Source organism: Podarcis pityusensis (assembly GCF_964106645.2).
Source record: "Podarcis pityusensis genome assembly, chromosome: 14".
In the NCBI taxonomy this organism is placed as follows: Eukaryota; Metazoa; Chordata; class Lepidosauria; order Squamata; family Lacertidae; genus Podarcis; species Podarcis pityusensis.
This window is the reverse complement of record NC_138039.1, coordinates 4,520,115-4,537,378: the sequence shown is the minus strand read 5'-3', so window position 1 is coordinate 4,537,378 and position 17,264 is coordinate 4,520,115. Positions and strand designations below refer to the sequence as shown.

Here is a 17,264-nt window from a genome sequence, read left to right as displayed (position 1 = left end):
GCTGCCTTAAATCCACCTCCGGCAGCAGCTTCCCCTGTCATGGGAAAGGGTACCTTAGGTGGCAGAGTGCATGCATGGCTTGTAGGAAGTCTATAGTTTAGTTCCCAGCCTCTCCGGTCGGAAGACTACAGGGAGCTAGTCTCCATGGGCCTCCCATCCCATTCTTAAATCACAAGTGAAAAATGCTGACAATCTGACAAGACTGCCCACAAGGGGAAGGAACAAGGGCTAGCTTAAATAAGAAGGTTAAGATACAAAAAATATATCTCCATGTCAAGGAATGGCTGGACGATGGGGGGGGGGCTCCAGCTGGAGAACCACCGAGAGAAGCCTCGGAAGAGGAAGCCTCAGAGCCAGGGGACTGGTTGTGGGGCACAGAAGAAAGGTCAGAGGAGGAAGGAGGGACAGAATGGTGGGATGCTGAAGAAGCAACAGGCTTGAGTGACAGAGAGGAAGAGGCAGAAAGCACTGCAGATGCAGGACAGGCAGCTGAGGAGGAGGTGGGGACTGAGGCTGCAACGGATTTGCAGCAGCCTGCTGGTCCTACTGTATTCAGCTTCCCTCCTCCCTTGTCTCCAAGGGCCTGGAGGGTCTTGCATGTAGCGGAACAAGGAGCACAAAAGGCACAAGGGACCCCTCTCTAATAGAGTTTAAGACCACTGAGAAAACAACTGGCCGGGGAGGAGACTTAGAGGGAAGTATGAGGCACAGATTGTCAGTTCTGGCAACTGCTTTACTGGGGCCAGACTTGCCTGTGGGTTTCTCTGTTTGTAATCGGTTTCCTTGAATAAAGAATCAACTTTACTGCTCGTTTCTGCAGCTGAACTAGCCCTGACACTCCACTATATATGGGATCAAAAAGCAAATACTTTCTTAACTTTTCAAAACCAGTGAGCTGAAGCCTAGTTGTTTCACCTTCTAACCAGGAGCTCACTGCAATGCACACAAATATACACCTTTTTAAGCATGTAAGATTACAGAGCTACATGGCTTTTACAAATAATACCAGCAAAATGGAAAACTGGCATGGATAGACATTTCTTTTATGACAATCTGAAATTCGAACTTGAACCTACTTAGTATATCAGTAAGCCTTGTTTGTGAGCCCTCCGTTGCCTTTTTCGGCATTTTATTTTGATTTCCCTTTTCTTTTTATCTTTCCAAAGGCAAGCTGTATAAAGTGTGAGATTGTGTTGGGCTGAATCTATAGATCTGGGGGGTTTGGTATGCACTAGTTTGATTTTCAATCAAATCTGGCACGGGGACATTCCCAGGGGAACTGAAGGAGGCAGTGGTGCGCCCGCTCTTAAAGAAAACATCATTAGATCCTTTAGATCTATCCAATTACCGCCCGGTTTCGAATCTTCCGTTCCTGGGTAAGGTGATTGAAAGAGCTGTTGCTGAACAGCTTGGTGGGTTTCTGGATGAAACATCGGCTCTCGATCCATTCCAGTCCGGCTTCCGCGCTGGTCATGGGACCGAGACGGCTCTGGTCGCCCTAACAGATGATCTTCGTAGACAGCTGGATCGAGGCGGGTCGGAGCTGCTGATTCTTCTAGATCTGTCAGCAGCTTTCAACATGGTCGATCACGAACTTCTGGACCACCGCCTTGCCGACGTGGGGATCCAGGGCACAGTCCTTCAATGGCTGCGCTCGTTTCTCTCTGGTCGGGGACAGAGGGTGGCGCTTGGGGGGGAATTGTCATCATGCCACTCCTTGGTGTGTGGAGTACCTCAGGGTGCGATACTCTCCCCGATGCTTTTCAACATCTTTATGCGCCCCCTCGCCCAGCTTGTTCGGAGTTTTGGGCTGGGTTGCCATCAGTATGCCGATGACACCCAACTCTATCTGTTGATGGATGGCCATCCTGACTCGGCCCCAGACACACTGACCAGATGTTTGGAAGCTGTGGCTGGATGGTTACGTGGGAGCCGGTTGAAGCTAAATCCTTCAAAGACAGTGGTCCTGTGGCTGGGATGGGGCGATATGGGATTGGGGGGGGGCAACTCCCATCTCTTGCGGGGGCACAATTAGTGCCAGCACCGTCCGTTAAGAGTTTAGGTGTAATCTTCGACACCTCCCTTTCCATGGAGGCACAGATTGCAGCTATAACAAAGGCGGCATTTTTCCATCTCCGCCAAGCTAAGCAGTTGGCTCCTTACCTCTCTCGCCCTGACCTAGCCACTGTGATCCACGCAACGGTCACCTCCAGACTGGATTATTGTAACTCGCTCTACGTGGGGCTGCCCTTGAGACTGACCCAGAAACTCCAACGGGTGCAGAATGCTGCAGCGAGACTCCTTACGAGGTCTTCGCTGCGAGATCACATTCACCCGGTGCTACACCAGCTGCACTGGCTCCCGGTGGAGTACAGGATCAGGTTTAAGGTGCTGGTTTTAACCTTTAAAGCCCTATACGGCCTAGGACCCTCGTACCTATGGGACCGCCTCTCCTGGTATGCCCCACAGAGAAACTTACGGTCTTCAAATAAAAACATCTTGAAGGTCCCAGGCCACAGAGAAGTTAGGCTGGCCTCAACTAGAGCCAGGGCTTTTTCGGCTGTGGCTCCGATCTGGTGGAACACTCTGTCACAAGAGACCAGGGCCCTGCGGGACTTGACATCTTTCCGCAGGGCCTGCAAGACAGAGCTGTTCCACCAGGCCTTTGGCCAGGGCACAGCCTGACTCCCTCCCTCGGCAATCTTCGCGGAGCTCTGGCCCAATGGTTGCCAGTGGCTTGAATTAATTAATTTTATAATGAATGATTTTAGAGTGTTGTTTATGCTGTACTTTTATACTGTTTTATTGTTGTTAGCCGCCCTGAGCCCGGCTTCGGCTGGGGAGGGCGGGATATAAATAAAATTTATTATTATTATTAAAATTAAACAACAACAGGTGAAAAATGCTGCATTTGACATTTCAGTTGGTCTATCCCCGTGGCTGACAGAGCCATCCTCACCTGCGCAGATCCCTTGCCGCAGGCTGGCTGGCTGCCCACCCCAATGCAGGCACCTGGGCTGAGGGCGCTGAGCCCGCGCTAACCCCTGCCCAGCCTTCCCTGCAGCATGGCTTGAGTATAATTAAATAGGAAGCACCGTTATAAACTTTTAATTATGGTTTACCACGGCAATAATCCCTTAAAATCGGTCATTAGCACGCTTAAGAACTATTTTGTATGTGGCATATTCTAATGAGTTAGCGTAGTTAACGAGTGATTTGTTAGAGCTATAATCCTCTCCAAACACCACCTCAGGGTTGTTAACTAACAAACAGTGGCAGCTCGATCCTCTGCCCTCCAAGAGCCAAACGGCAAAGCCAGGAGGCTTAATTGGAGAAGGAATCTGTAAACCGGATGCCTGGGAGGGCACAGGCTGGGCAGTGGCTGCTCTGGGGCCCCTGGCATTTAGATCAGGTCACAGCTTATCCCACAGTGGTGACACTTGGCTCCACAATGAATTATTTTATTTCAATCCCCACCTGGCAGCTGGAATGGAGTGGATATGACATAAACGTAAGTGCGGGTTTATATTAAATCCACACAGGAGAGACAGAGAAAGATGTTATCTGGGGATCGTTTATCAACCCCGCTTGCTCCCAAGTATCTGACAATAAAATTTTATTTTATTTTCTTCCTGCCCCCCCCCTTTCCCTTCCCAGCTTTCTGAGACAAAGAAGTCCCAGTCATCCCAGAAAGTGGAGCTGTCATTTAAAAGTACAACAGTTGAAGGCAACGGTGTTAAAGAACATAATCAGCCTGGGTAGCTCAGCTGGTTAGAGTGTGGTGCTGATAATGTGGCACCAAAGTTGCAGGTTCGATCCTCCTATGGGACAACTGCATAGTCCTGCTTTGCAGGGGTTTGACTAGATGATCCCCTGGGTCCCTTCCAACACGGCATGGATTCAAAGTGTAAGGCTTCCCCCAAAGAATCCTGGGAAACATAGTTTACCAACCAGAGATATATAATTCCCAGCACTACAGTTCCCGGGATTCTTTGTGGAAGTCGTGTGTTTTAAATGTGTGGTGCAAAATAGTAATGTAGAATGGTGGTGCAGTGGGTGGAGCCAATCAGCAATTGCATCCTGCTGCCTATGCAAACATAAATCTACAACTGAGCTACAGTGGTACCTCGGGTTAAGAACTTAATTCGTTCTGGACGTCCGTTCTTAACCTGAAGCACCACTATAGCTAATGGGGCCTCCCACTGCCGCCACCACACGATTTCTGTTCTTATCCTGAAGCAAAGTTCTTAACCCAAGGTACTATTTCTGGGTTAGCGGAGTCTGTAACCTGAAGCGTCTGTAACCCGAGGTACCACTGTACTAGTATAAATCAGGGATCTATACTATACTGGACAAAAGCTGTCCAGCAGAGCTGCAGAAAAACCAGGTCAAAGGCGACCAATTAATACTTGAATTTTACAGAAGTGGCATGACTGCTTAGCAAAACAAGTCATGGCAGCAAATGCAATTGCAGTTGTTTAATAATAATAATAATAATAATAATAATAATAATAATACACGTGCAATTTCATTTGGTGCAGGACATCAGAAACCTGCGGTGATCTAGTGCAAATCACAGGTCATGGGAGAAGAGTGTCAGAAGAGTCTGGCCACTGGATCAGTCCAAAGGACCATCTTGCTTGGCAGTCTGTTCATAGCGGCCAGCCAGATGCCTCTGGAAGGCCACAAGCTGAGCATGAGCACAAAACCCCCTCTCCCGATTGTGACCTCCAGCAATTGGTATTCAGAGACCTGGGCGTAACATATGGCCACCGTGATCAGCAGCCACCATGACAAGTGGGCCAACTTGCTCCATGCGGCGCAAGCTCTGGGTTCTCCTGCATGCAGCACCCCACTGGAACGAAAGAGGTCTCTGCACAGCTGGCGAGCGGATGCTTCAGGAGATGCCGGCAGCCAGTCCAACTGAGCTAACTGAGCAAAGTTGGGGAAGGGAGTGGGGAGTGGTGGCGTTGAGTCGCCTTCTCAGTCCCTGCAGGCAATCAGCTTGCTCCTTGAAGCATGAGAAGCAATTGCCCTTATTATTCCAAGCCTGCGTTGCAGCAAACGCTGCTAATGGTCATAAAATTACCCAGTCCTTATTTAAACCCAGCTCCCATCTGCATCAAGATGACCTCCGAGTGGGCTTTGGCAGCACGCCAGCAGTGGAGAAGTACAGAGGAGCAGTTTGTGGGACCTCGGAGCACGGAGGGAAGTGGCGGGTGGAGGTGCCGCGGGAGGGATCCCCAAACACAAACGAGAGGCAGAGGGGGAGAAAAGGAAGAAAGAGCAAATCAAAACCAACATGAAGAGCGAGATTAATGAGGACTCAATCCATCCATCAGCCAGAAACTTCAAAAAGAAAGGTTGGAACAATAGCAAGAATAAATAGCGATGTTAATAAACTCCACCCGGGCAATGAGGAAGTGAGGCAGAAAACTAAGATGGGACTTCAGTCCTTTGTGGGTCAGGAACAGAAGGACATTGACCCATATTAGGCAGCTTCCTGGCTCTTGGTCCATCTAGCTGGGGCAGCAGCACTCAAGAGTTTGAGACAGGAGTCTTTCCCTGACCTACTCAGAGGTGCTGGGTGCTGAACCTGGGAGCTCCTGCTTGCAAAGCCACATCTGCTTGGCCACTGTGGAAAACAGAATGCTAGGCCTATGGCCAGATTCACACCGTGCATTGAGAGAACTATGATACCACTTCAAACACTCTTGGCTTTCCCAAAGGATTCTGGGAGCTATAATATATTTCCAGAGCTGTTTAACAATCAATCCCTCTTCCTGGGGAGCTCTGAGAACTGAAGCTCTATGTGGGGAAGAGGGACCACCTAACAACTCTTAGCTCCTTCAACAGGCTACAGCTCCCAGAATTATTTGGGGGAAGCTATGAATGTGGCCCAGATAGGCCTTTGGTCTGATCCAGCAGCCAGGCTCTTCTTAAGTTTCCCTAAGCAAGCCCAATTGATGGCTCTTCCACACTTCTGTTTGTCCCGTGCCTAGACAGCATGGGTCCAGTTGGGTTTCTGCTAATCCTGCACTTTCTAAGCATGGCGTTTTTGCCTTTGTCCTGCGGTTTCCCCCCAGAAACTTGCTCTTTGGTGATAGATCAGAACAAACAACAATCTGCAGAAAACTCAATTGCCCTTTGTTCCGATGCAGTGCTAAAGATCGGGTTTTCCTGGGGGAAAGTGGCCGGGCAAACGGAGGTGTGGATAAGCCCTGAAACCAATAGGAGATACAGAACAAACACGATGGCTTCCAACTTCCGGATGAATCCTGCCTTCCGTGTGCCAGTTCTTTCGCACAGCACACAAAATGGCACCACATCACTTTGCTTAATGGTGATTCCAGTTCAGTTCACAAGTCCGTTTCAGGCTTAAAACTCCCTCTAGATGCTGCCGTTGCGTCATTCCCCACCCTCTCCCTTTGGGCAAGTAGAGTTAACAGGAAGGAATCTCCGCAGACAAAGATGTAAAAATGGCATAAAAGCCACTGAGCTCAATTGCAGATTTCCATAAATTTTGCAACAAGCTTCTGCTGCCCCATTAAAAAAACAGAAGGAACTTCAAGCTGACTCTGTATTAGCCCAGAAGGCTGTTGCTCAAGAAGGGAGAAATAAGATATTCATAGTATATTTTTAGATACTTGTGCTATGACAAGCTCAACATAAGCCACATAGTAACTTAAGATGGCTTTCTTTTGGGGAGGGGGGTTCCTAATAAAGGGGTTATATATATCAGAATGAAAAAAAGCCTCTCTCACAAATTTGTTCCAGGAGCCTTTAGCTGCATATAAATATTGGGAATTTTTAAGTACTGTTTCAATTAAATCCCAATCTGCCACCAAAGGCCAGTTTGCCTAGAACCAAAGCTAGGCAAGTTGCCAGCATTCCTTTCCAGCTAATTGCAGCCAGCTCACCTGCTTGCCTTGGAACCAAGAAAGGTTTCCGTTTTGCAAGAGCAAAACTACAGGGAAGTCTTGGAGTCGCCTTATTATTATTATTATTAGTAGTAGTAGTATGCTGTCTTTTTTCCAAGTTGAGATTCAAAGGGGCTTACAATACTTAAAAACAACATAAATCAATATAAGTTTCTTGTTCTAGCCAAAAGCCACGAGAAACCTGCAGCAACAGTAACACCTGAAAGCATACCAATCATACATCCATAACATGATCTCATATCCATGATGGGAGAGAGGTGTTACCAGAGTGTCAGGGCTTGATTCAGACGCAGGTCAGCAAGGAAAAAAGCAGATCTCTGTTGTCAGTGAAGTTAACACTTTAGTCAAGGAAACAAACATACAACTAGTGGTCTTGGCACACTTCCCAGTAGGTCTTGCCTATGGGATGTAATCCACTGAGAGCAGTCAAGTACAGCATTCCTTGTTTTCCTAGAGTGGACATGCAAGGGAATGCTTGGTCCAGCCAGCTGAAACTTCCTGTTCCTCCTGGCCTGGAGCATCCTTCCTTGCATGTGACTAGTGGGTGGGCGTGACCTTTCCAGACCTGGTAAAAGGACATGGGATTCTGCCTCTCTCTCTTTTTTCCATCTTCCTTTCGTCCTGCAAACTTCCTGGAATGAACTACTGGCTGCCAGCCAAGCAGTCCCTCAGGTCATCTCCCTTATGGGGTAAACCTGTTTTTATACGTTGGTAACTTTAAGCCTAAAGCCTGCCTTCAGGAATCATACTGTGCTTTGCCTGATCGTGAGTAAACTTTCTTTTTATTGCTTATGAATAAGACTGTGGACAAGCCAGATTGAATTGCGTACTGTCTTCAGAAACTCACACGAGTTTGCAACTAGTTTTCTGCTGTTTAAAGGGGGAATGCACTCTGCTACGTAAAGGAACTTGCAAGCGCAAGTTAGGAAGGATATTAATAAACAATATATTCTCTCCTGCCACCCTGAACATTCCCACATTGCCTCTATGGAGCAGTTGCCAGGGCTGAAGGTTCCTGCCTTTCACCCTTTCAAAGGGTCCTCTAATCTAGCAATCTCAAACTGTGCCTTTGACCTCTGAACGTCTCATTATTCTGCACATTCTTGGAGACCAGGTAGGAGGGGAGCTTGTCACAGCAGGAGAGGGCAACTTCCTGGATTCTTCAGCAGTCTCTTGACCCAGCTCCTCTGCTTCTGTCTCTGAGTCTGCACTGCTCCCTGTCACAGGCTCTCCCTGCTCACTCAGTCCTGTTGCCCCTTCAGAATCCAGGACCTCCTTTCACTCTTCTCTCTCTGACCTGGCTTCAGTGTCCCACCACCAATCCCCTGCCTCTGAGCCTTCCACCTCTGGGGTTTCTCTTGGGGGTTCGCAGACTGCTGCCTCCCACCACTCCTCTTCGTCCAGCCACTCCCTGACACAAAGACACCAATGAACTCAAATCCATCTTGATTTCAAATCAAACCTCCAAATCATCGTAGCAATTTAGAGTGATTTCATCTAACTCCTTTTTTATGATGATTATTTTTGGCAGTGCATAGAGGACCACTCTGTATGTTTTGAAGCTATTACTGTCACTCAAGAGAAATGGGACCATTTCTGCTGGGGTGTGCCTGTTTGCTTGTGTGAACAAATGTTTCAGAAAGCAATGTCTTGGGTCTCCATATATGGGGCAGGTTAACAGGTAATGAGCAATGTTTTCCACCCGAAGTTGCCACAAATACGAAGACTGTCTGTGTACAGGACCTTGTTGTAGGAGTCGTTCAAAATTGCAGTAGGCATCACTTGGAAATGCAACTCAACAGAAAGGACTGTGTAGAATTTGGAGTGGCTTTAGAGGAAAAAGCTATCAAACCTCTGGCACTTTTCCTGGAAAAAGAATGGAAGAAGCGCAATGGGAGAGATGATTTTTTCAAAATCAAGATGGAAAACCATGGCAAATACAACAGGAAATGGAAATGGAAGATATGGAACTGGATGCAAATTACTGAATACATAGTAAGGAACTATGGAATATTAGGGACGCGGGTGGCGCTGTGGGTAAAACGACTTGCCGATCGTATGGTCGGCGGTTCGAATCCCCGCGGCGGGGTGAGCTCCCGTCGTTCGGTCCCAGCTCATGCCCACCTAGCAGTTCGAAAGCACTCTTAAGTGCAAGTAGATAAATAGGTACCGCTTTATAGCAGGAAGGTAAACGGCGTTTCCGTGTGCTGCGCTGGTGCTGGCTCACCAGCTGCAGCTTCGTCACGCTGGCCACGTGACCCGGAAGCATCTTCGGACGGCGCCGGCTCACGGCCTCTAGAGCGAGATGAGCACGCAACCCTAGAGTCGGACACGACTGGCCCGTACGGGCAGGGGTACCTTTACCTTTTATGGAATATTATTTTGATATATTTTGATAACAGCAAAGATACTGTTATGTGGACAAATCGGAAAGACTTATTATTGTTTAGTATGGAAAAATGGTTCTTGAAGATATTGGAGACAAAGTTGATACATTTGAAAAAAAATATTGCTGTTATAACAATAATAATAATAATAGAACCCCTTTTGGACTTTTTGTGTAAAAAGGAAAATGAATTAATCTGTTTTGATCAAAAGATTGGGGAAATATTGCCTAACAGAAAGTAGGTCAGTTGAGTGTCATTCTAGAGTGAATATTTTGAATAATTTCTTTTAAGTAACTGGCAGACATAAAATTGGAAGTATTTTTATTTTTAACTCTTCTTCTTTATTTTCCCGTTGGTTTTCCTTTTCTCTTTCTCTCCTTTTAGTTTTTTATTTAGATTAGTTTCTTTTCTTTTATTGTATTATGAAAAAACTTCAATTAAATCTTATTTAAAAAGAAGTGCAATTCAATAAAGGCATTTCTTAAGGAAGCTGGTGAAAGTTTGGTTGGTCAGATAACTAGCTCTAAAATGCTCTGTTCTCAAGAGTAGATACCAAAGGAGAAATCTGGTGTTTCTAATTAGTTGCAGGTCCCTTCTGGATTCTGCCAGAAGAGCCAATCCCTTAGCTGACACTTATTCAAGGTTAAAGCAGAGCTCAGTTCTGGAAAATACTGGTAGTAACAGTCTAAAACATCTTGACAAGCTGCTTTCCAGAGTTGGCTATCATCCAATTCCATATAGTAGAGAGCAGGAAAACTTTCAATAGGCATAGTAGCAATTTTTAAAATATACTTTAACTGAGCGCAGTCCACTCTTGCCTTAATTGTTGGCCATCCAGATTCTGTACGAAGAGGAGCTGCTGATATTTCTGATGTTAGAGCTTCCAGAAAAATAATAATCTGAACAGTTTCCAAAACCTTAATGGAGTTTGAATCTGAGTTCCAGATTTCAACGCCGCAGAGCATTTGAGTAAGCACTTTGCTACCAAATATCTTGCGGCCAGGTTCATTAGCTGCCCTTCCTTATCTTAACAGAGCTTCATCAATGCCCCTATGGTTTTCTGTTTCACCACCTCCGTTTGACACTTGCAAGAGAGGGTTTCATTAAAGAGTACAGCCAGGCATCTAAATGAGCAAGTTTGTTCAGCAGCCTGCTGATTCAAACACCATCCTAGGACTGTGTCCGCTGAAAATCACCATCTTGTTCTTAAGAGTAATTTATAGATAGGCTTTCCTGTTTACAGTAGGTAGTAATACCTCCAACAGATTTTTGCGGCCCAATTGAGAGAGAGAGAGGAACACTGAATCGTTTGCTTACATCGAGATTGAGATATTTCTGCTCCTAATTGCTGCAGAGGGGGAGTTTGCATTGGCAAAATATGACACCAAATCGTTAATATAAAAGTTAAAGAGAGTGGGAGCCAGAATGCAACCTTGCTTCGCTCCTCGTGGCATTTTAAAGCATCAGTCATACCACCATTTAAACCTACTCTGACTCTCATTTCTGTGTTGCTGTATGGTTCTTGGATCAACAGCAGAGGTTTACGGTCAATGCTGGCAATTTGAAATGTCTCCCACAGTCTATTCCAATTAACAGTCGAAAGCAGCTGAACGATCAATAAAGGCCACATAAGAATTATTCTTAATGTTCTTAGTATATTTTCTTTCAGAGCAAAATACTGATCAATGGAACTGTGTCCTCCTCTGAATCCTGCTTGTTCCTCGTGGATAATGTTGTTACTTTGCAACCAGTCTGATAGATTTTGAAGGAGATGCCGTGCTTATAACTTTGAGGAGATGTCTAACAAGCTGAGTGGCTGATAGTTTTGTGGATCATTCCTATCCCCTTTTATTATAAGTCAGGAAAATGATACAAATTTTCCATCGAGGGCATTTGGCCCCTGTTGTAAAAACATTATAAAATGCAAACTAGTTAAAAACACTATATAAAACACATCAGAGTACATTTAGAACCAGCATTCAAAATGCAGTTTGCTCTGAGTAGCCCCGCGATCAGCATCACCTGCACCTTACTTTCCAAAGACCTGTCTGAAGAGGAAGGTCTTAGTTAGTCTCTAACCTCTCTTGGGAGGGAATTCCGCAATTCTTATTTGGCAATCACTCGTAGCCAAGTAAGATTGTCTTCCATAAACACGGTTTTAACACAGAAAAGGGTCCCTCTCATGTCACCACCAACTGTGCTTCTGATGTTGAAGGGACTGAGAGAAGGAGCTCATCTGAGGATCTTAGCACCCGGTCAGGTATTCTGGGCCCAAGCCATACAATTGTTGTGGCCGGTCAGGTCATTAGGCAAAGGGAGGCAGCTGCCTTAAGGCAGCTGGTTCAGAGTGTCACAAAAGGACAGCCAACTGTGAGTTCTTTGTTATATTTTTACTCCCTGGGAAAGCCAGACATGGGATTTTCTGTCTGGGGGGGAGGGGCTCATTTGCGATCCTGCCTCAGACAGCAAAATGTCTTGTGCTGGCTCCAGCAGCTCTAACAGAGTCCAGCAATGGAAGCAAGATGTATTTCATGTTATATCTTTATTCAGAAGAACCTAGAAGCCACTCAGTCAAACAGGGTGTGTAGAACAATTTAAAACAATATTAGGAAAGACTGCAGACTTTGGGAAAGGGACTGAGCAGTTTGGAAGGGGCCAGACTGATCTACGAGTCAAGCCAAGATTCAAATGGACCAGCTCCTTAAAAACTCATTATTTCCAAACCTACTCACTCCAGCTTGAAGACTCAGCAAGATCCCTGGAATCTGCCACCTTCTGCTCTCTGTGCTGCAGCCCATGTCAGGGATTTAATTTGAGCTGGCAGCTTTTTCTGGAGCTCAGCTTTGCTGCTGTGGACCCTTATCCTCCTCTTCCACCAAATGGAAGGCTTAAATTAATCTGTGGCCCCGGCTCCCAACTTGCGGATCAGCCAGCACTTTGCGTGGCTTCTCTGTCTACAAAACCATGTTGTGGCCTGACTCTGCAAATGGGCATTAAGCTCCATAAGCAGAGTGTACTTCTGTAGCAAAAAACCTGGCTCTTAAACTCGTCCAGGCACAGCAGAGAAGCTACAAAAGGAAGCTTCCTCCTAAACATGGGGGGAAGGTTGGCCATTTTGCCGGATTAAATTTGCTCCCAGTGCTGACCCCAAGAAGAGATGAAAAGTACAAAACAAGCAGGAATTAAAGGCTTTCTGCAATCTGTCCCCCATCCTACTCCCTATCCCCTCTCCTCTCGGTATAGAAAAAATATGCAAGGGGGAATAAAAAGGAGGCTTTAGTCGTCTGGAGATGAAGCTACGGCTTTCCAGCCCCTGCCACCCCCTTCGTGGAGAGGATCATTCTAAGAAGGAGCACAAAATGTGACACTGTCTTTCAAATACCCAGAGCAAGGGATCAGGAAGGAAGCAGAAATAAGGGTGCCTCTACCTGTAGGTACCACATCAGAGCAGAAACTGAATCAACTCTCTACAGCAATTGATGCCTCTGGAGATGGAAGCGACTAATAGACATGTGACAGTCCTAAATGATCAATTTGTGGTTACCTCCTCCCTACAGGTTCTTGCTGCTTGCTGACAGAGGATGCTGCCGGGAGTGAGGCTCAACTTGCTTTACCAAGCTGAGCAGATTTAAGCTTGGCAATAACTGGTACCTTCCCACCTTCTTCTCTGCGACACGTAAGCCGCAACAGAGCGGCATGGGGTGACGGCGGCACCTAGATAAAGATGGCTTTTAAAGAAAAGGGCGTGCAACAAAATGTTGCAGCATGGAGTGATCCTGGTCAAGATTCTAGGCAGTAATCTGAAGTGGGGAGTGTGCGGGGAGAGTCCCCCTTTTGAGCCCCCTCCATTCAAAGTCTCACCTCGTCTTTAGATAAAACGTTCGGAAGTGATTGATATATATAGACTGATGTGCCCCCCCCCCAGCAGCTTTCCTCATAAAGCTGGAAAAGGTCTATTTCTATATTTATTGAATTCAGTTTATCATCAATGGACATTTTGGGAATCTGCTGCCTGATGGGCAGGCTCCCCCCACCCCCAGTCAATTTCCAAGGCAGCTTTTGCCTGCCCGCCCCCCACCTCTGTTTAGCCAAGATAGTGGGTTTATTGTCAATTTATTAATTACTTCATTTCTCCAGTAAGAAGCCTGCAGAATGATTTTTCAAGAGGCAGCTGAGGCTCTGCCATTGTGTCGGCCGAGGAGCTGCGCGTGGCTGACGTCACGATTCATTTTCCCCATGACTGATGAAGGCGGCTCTCGATGCCACGTTGTGCATACGAATCAGGAAGTGTTCCCCTGGCACAGAATGCCAGGCAATCCATCTTCACACAGCCACTCAGATCAGCCAAGAGGGAGAGGGGAGGAAACTTTTGCTGTTGGCGATTGTTCCAAACAAATTGCTACACTGGCTCCCCAGAGCCACGCTCCAGGCGATGCTGTGGTGCTTGCGATGGCAACTGCTCTTCATGCCAATTTCAGAAGAGGACAGTAGAGCAGCAATGGTAGCTCCAACTTAAGTTTCCCAGATTCCCTTATTGGAAACAAAGGATTGTAGCACCGGTTTGCAATACAAATGAATTTGCTTGGAGCTAACTCATCATCAAGTAGAATAGGCCACGGCAGGTGAACCAGGAACCTTGTGGTCTCAGGATGCTAAGCTAAGCTACCTGGGGCTGTGGATGATCAGGCTTCAGGGCCCAATCCACAGGAGGGAACGACACCATGCAACACCAGCTCTCTGGTTGGCAGGCAGTAGGAAGTGTCTGTGCTGGCAGGACTGTGAACTGCCCCTGATCAGCCAGGCTTGGGATGGATACTAGGATCCTGGCTTGCCTTTGCCTGAAAGCAGGATTTTTCTGTCTGCAACACACTCGGTTCAGCTTCCACAGCTTCCAGCTCAAGCCTTCCTTAGTTCCATAGCACAGGGGGCATTGGGCTGAAGAATGAACCCTCCAACCTTACGTTAACAATTCCGATATCGCTTGATTGTAAGGAAACCTCTAAAAATACAAAACACAGAAATTATTGATAAAAAGTGTTAAAAAGCAGCTATTTAAAAATATTCCGATTAACATCCACAGTAGCTAAAAAGAAATAAAACACATGTACCACTCTAGGCAACGGGGACGGCCACCCACAGCCTTGGCCTGGCTGTGACAGAATGCAATAGGAGCCACTAACTTGATGTATTACCTTTGCCGACTGCAGTTGTTTTCAGCGCTACTTTTCACTGTCATCAACTGTGTTTTATTACTGCTGCTTTATAGGCTACTGCAAACAACACCAGAATTATAATCTTTAGAAAAATATTGAAGAAATGTTTAAGTAAACAAACTATTGCCAACCTTCCAATTATTTTGCCGACGGCCATGTTTTGTTTTGCTCTGAATTTTCAAATAGGACAGGCAGGAGAGACCTTGGCAGGTTAACAGGACGAGCTGGCTTCATAACTGACCCTAATAAGATGCCTCTAGAAAAATGATGGGCTTGCTGTGTGCTGGTGAGCAAGGCGCCCTTCTCTTTGTGTGGTAATATCAGCCTGAGCACCGCCATCCATCATCCTTTATCACAGCGAGAGCTGTGATGCCGCAGAAGAGAAGCAGCAGCTGCACCGTGGAAATGAAGGCGTGTAGAGCACCCGTGGGTTACAAAGCCCCCTGAAAAAAATCCAGCTCTTGCTACACTGGCCTGCACAGCAGAAGGAAGTTTTGATTCTGGCCTGGTGAGGCCTCAAGAGAGACTCCATTACAGGAGGGCAGGCTCACATGTCCGAGGAAGCTGAGTTGCAAGAGCATCTGGTAAATCCATTGCCTCCTTTCATGATAAATCTCTGCCCTTCCTTCCTTCCTTCTCATTTGTAAATTTTAAAAATAAACAAAAGAGCATCAGACTACCTTCTAGAGGAGTTCAGCCAAGGAAAGGCCTCCAAAATGTCACTCTTTCCTTCCACACAAATCACAATTACTGACCAAATAATTTTCCATGATTTGAGGTTCTTGCTGGAAGAGCCCCGAATATGTGTTAATCACTTTCCCTCATCTTGCCTGGACAGCAGAATAAGATGCATTTGAAGAAGGCATTTCACAAACATCTTTCAAGGCTCCCTCTTTCTTGGGGAGACCTGCTCTCTTTATTTATCTTGCCCCAAACTCTTTCAACTTCTTTCTTCTAATTATTGCCCTGAAACCTTTCCCAAAGCCCCTTAAAATCACCACCCAGACCTTGCTTATTCACTTGACATCCTCATTCTCTTTCTACAAACATGCCGCTACAATCAGCCCTCATTTTCCCCTCTCCAGTACCACTTTTACCCCGTCAGTCAAATCTCCTCTCTACCCCATTCATCCAATTTTTCCTGGTTTTTGTATGTGTTCCTAGGATTGCTTCTAACAATAACTCTTGTACTGGTTTTAATTCTCCCAAGCTCAGCCTAGTATTGATGTGTTATTTGCTGATTGCGTTTAATGTTTTTAGTAAATGTGCCAATTTACTTTTGAGATAATAAGCCAATTTCCTTTTTTGACATAATAAAATTCTGCTTCTGATTCATCACTGTTACCTGTGTTCATTCTTGAGGAGCCAAACTCTGGAGCGCATCCAGGTCTCATTGTCAAAACAGCCCTAGAATCGAGTGTCAGGTTGCAAGTGAGAACTGCAGGCTTCCATGTAAACTGCACAGTTGATATAAAAGTGACACTTTATTCATAGAACCCCTGTCTCGAAAGGGTACAGGAAGAGCAATTAACAGAAGGTGAGGAGGACTCATCCGGCACAAGGTAAAGGTCAAAATCTCAATCTTCTACTGCAGACTAAATCAGCACAAAGCATTCCCTCCCAGTCTTTGGATTTCAGATACTGTCAGAGAAGCCTTGGGGCCAAAGGGGGAGAAAGGACAGCCTCAGAGCAGGACGTGTGCTCAGGGGTTCGGATATTAAAGAAACCTGAAGGATCATTTGCATTTGTCCTTTACCAGCTAACAAGTTGGGCTGCAATCAGACAATCATTCTCTCTGGCTTGGGTGTCTTTACCAGCCAGCAGAGGCTCTCCATAACCCCTCTGAAACCTCATAAATGTACTCATGTACTCTTTTGGGGGGGGGGGATGGTGAGTAGATGTTGTCCCCCATTCCCTAGCTATCACTGGCCACCAAGATCCAATATGAGTAAGAAGAGTGGGGTGGGGAGATCTCTTTGGCCCCTTCTTTGAGAAACCATTAAAGGCAGAAACTGGAAAATTTCAACTTAGGTGAGAAGAAACAGAACAGCCAACGCAGGACTAGGCCACGGTCTGGCGACTGAAGAGGTCGAGGGTGACAGCACTGAGGAAGGCTGGGATGCTGTCCTGCTGCAGAAGGTGGAGGTCGATCAGCTCTTGGACTGTCCGTGAAAACTCAGTTTCCAGTAGCTGCATCTTCGCATGGGGGGCTCTGGATGCCTGCAGGGGGGAAACAAGAGGAGGGGGGGTGGGAGAAGGGAAGCGAAGCTGTTAATTCATGACTGCCAGTGTTGTTCTCCCAGGACGCCAGCACATTCCAGCACCCTCGCTGCAGAGACTCCTACAGCATATCTTATTCTAATCAAGGTAGCGTTATCTACTGCTGGGCAGGTGTTCAACACACAATTTAATTGGGCCATTATTAAGATTCTGCATTTCCAAAATCTCTGAACAATGCTCCCTTGCGCAAGCCTCAGATGAATAATGAATTGCCGAGCAGTGGGAAGAATGTTGAGAACGTTTTGAAAACAAACTTGAAAGCGGCTGTCGAGTTAACGTGTGCAGAAAAAGGAGCGCCACTGAAGGTAATCTATCAAAAAAACCAGTCTCAATGGGATTGGAATATACAAACAGCTCTATCCCCTGTCTCCATGAAAGATTGATGGTCTTAGCCCTTCAGCCCCCTCCCCTCGTTCTTCCCAAAGATCTGATAATTCAACCTT

At 46.4% G+C, this 17,264-nt stretch overlaps 1 protein-coding gene and 1 long non-coding RNA gene across 2 annotated transcripts in view; one reads left to right on the top strand and one right to left on the bottom strand.

The window, feature by feature from the left end:
* The window catches only part of LOC308463145, a 795,191-nt gene that overhangs the window by 295,216 nt on the left and 482,711 nt on the right, over positions 1-17,264 (top strand). The gene's annotated exons all lie outside the window — the stretch shown is intronic.
* MAD1L1 (mitotic arrest deficient 1 like 1) overlaps positions 16,007-17,264 on the bottom strand; it is a 479,230-nt gene continuing 477,972 nt past the window's right edge. Inside the window, exon 18 of the mRNA XM_080981045.1 lies at positions 16,007-16,761. Coding sequence (XP_080837171.1) covers positions 16,603-16,761 — 159 coding nt within the window. The 3' untranslated portion in view covers positions 16,007-16,602. The remainder of the gene's footprint in view (positions 16,762-17,264) is intronic.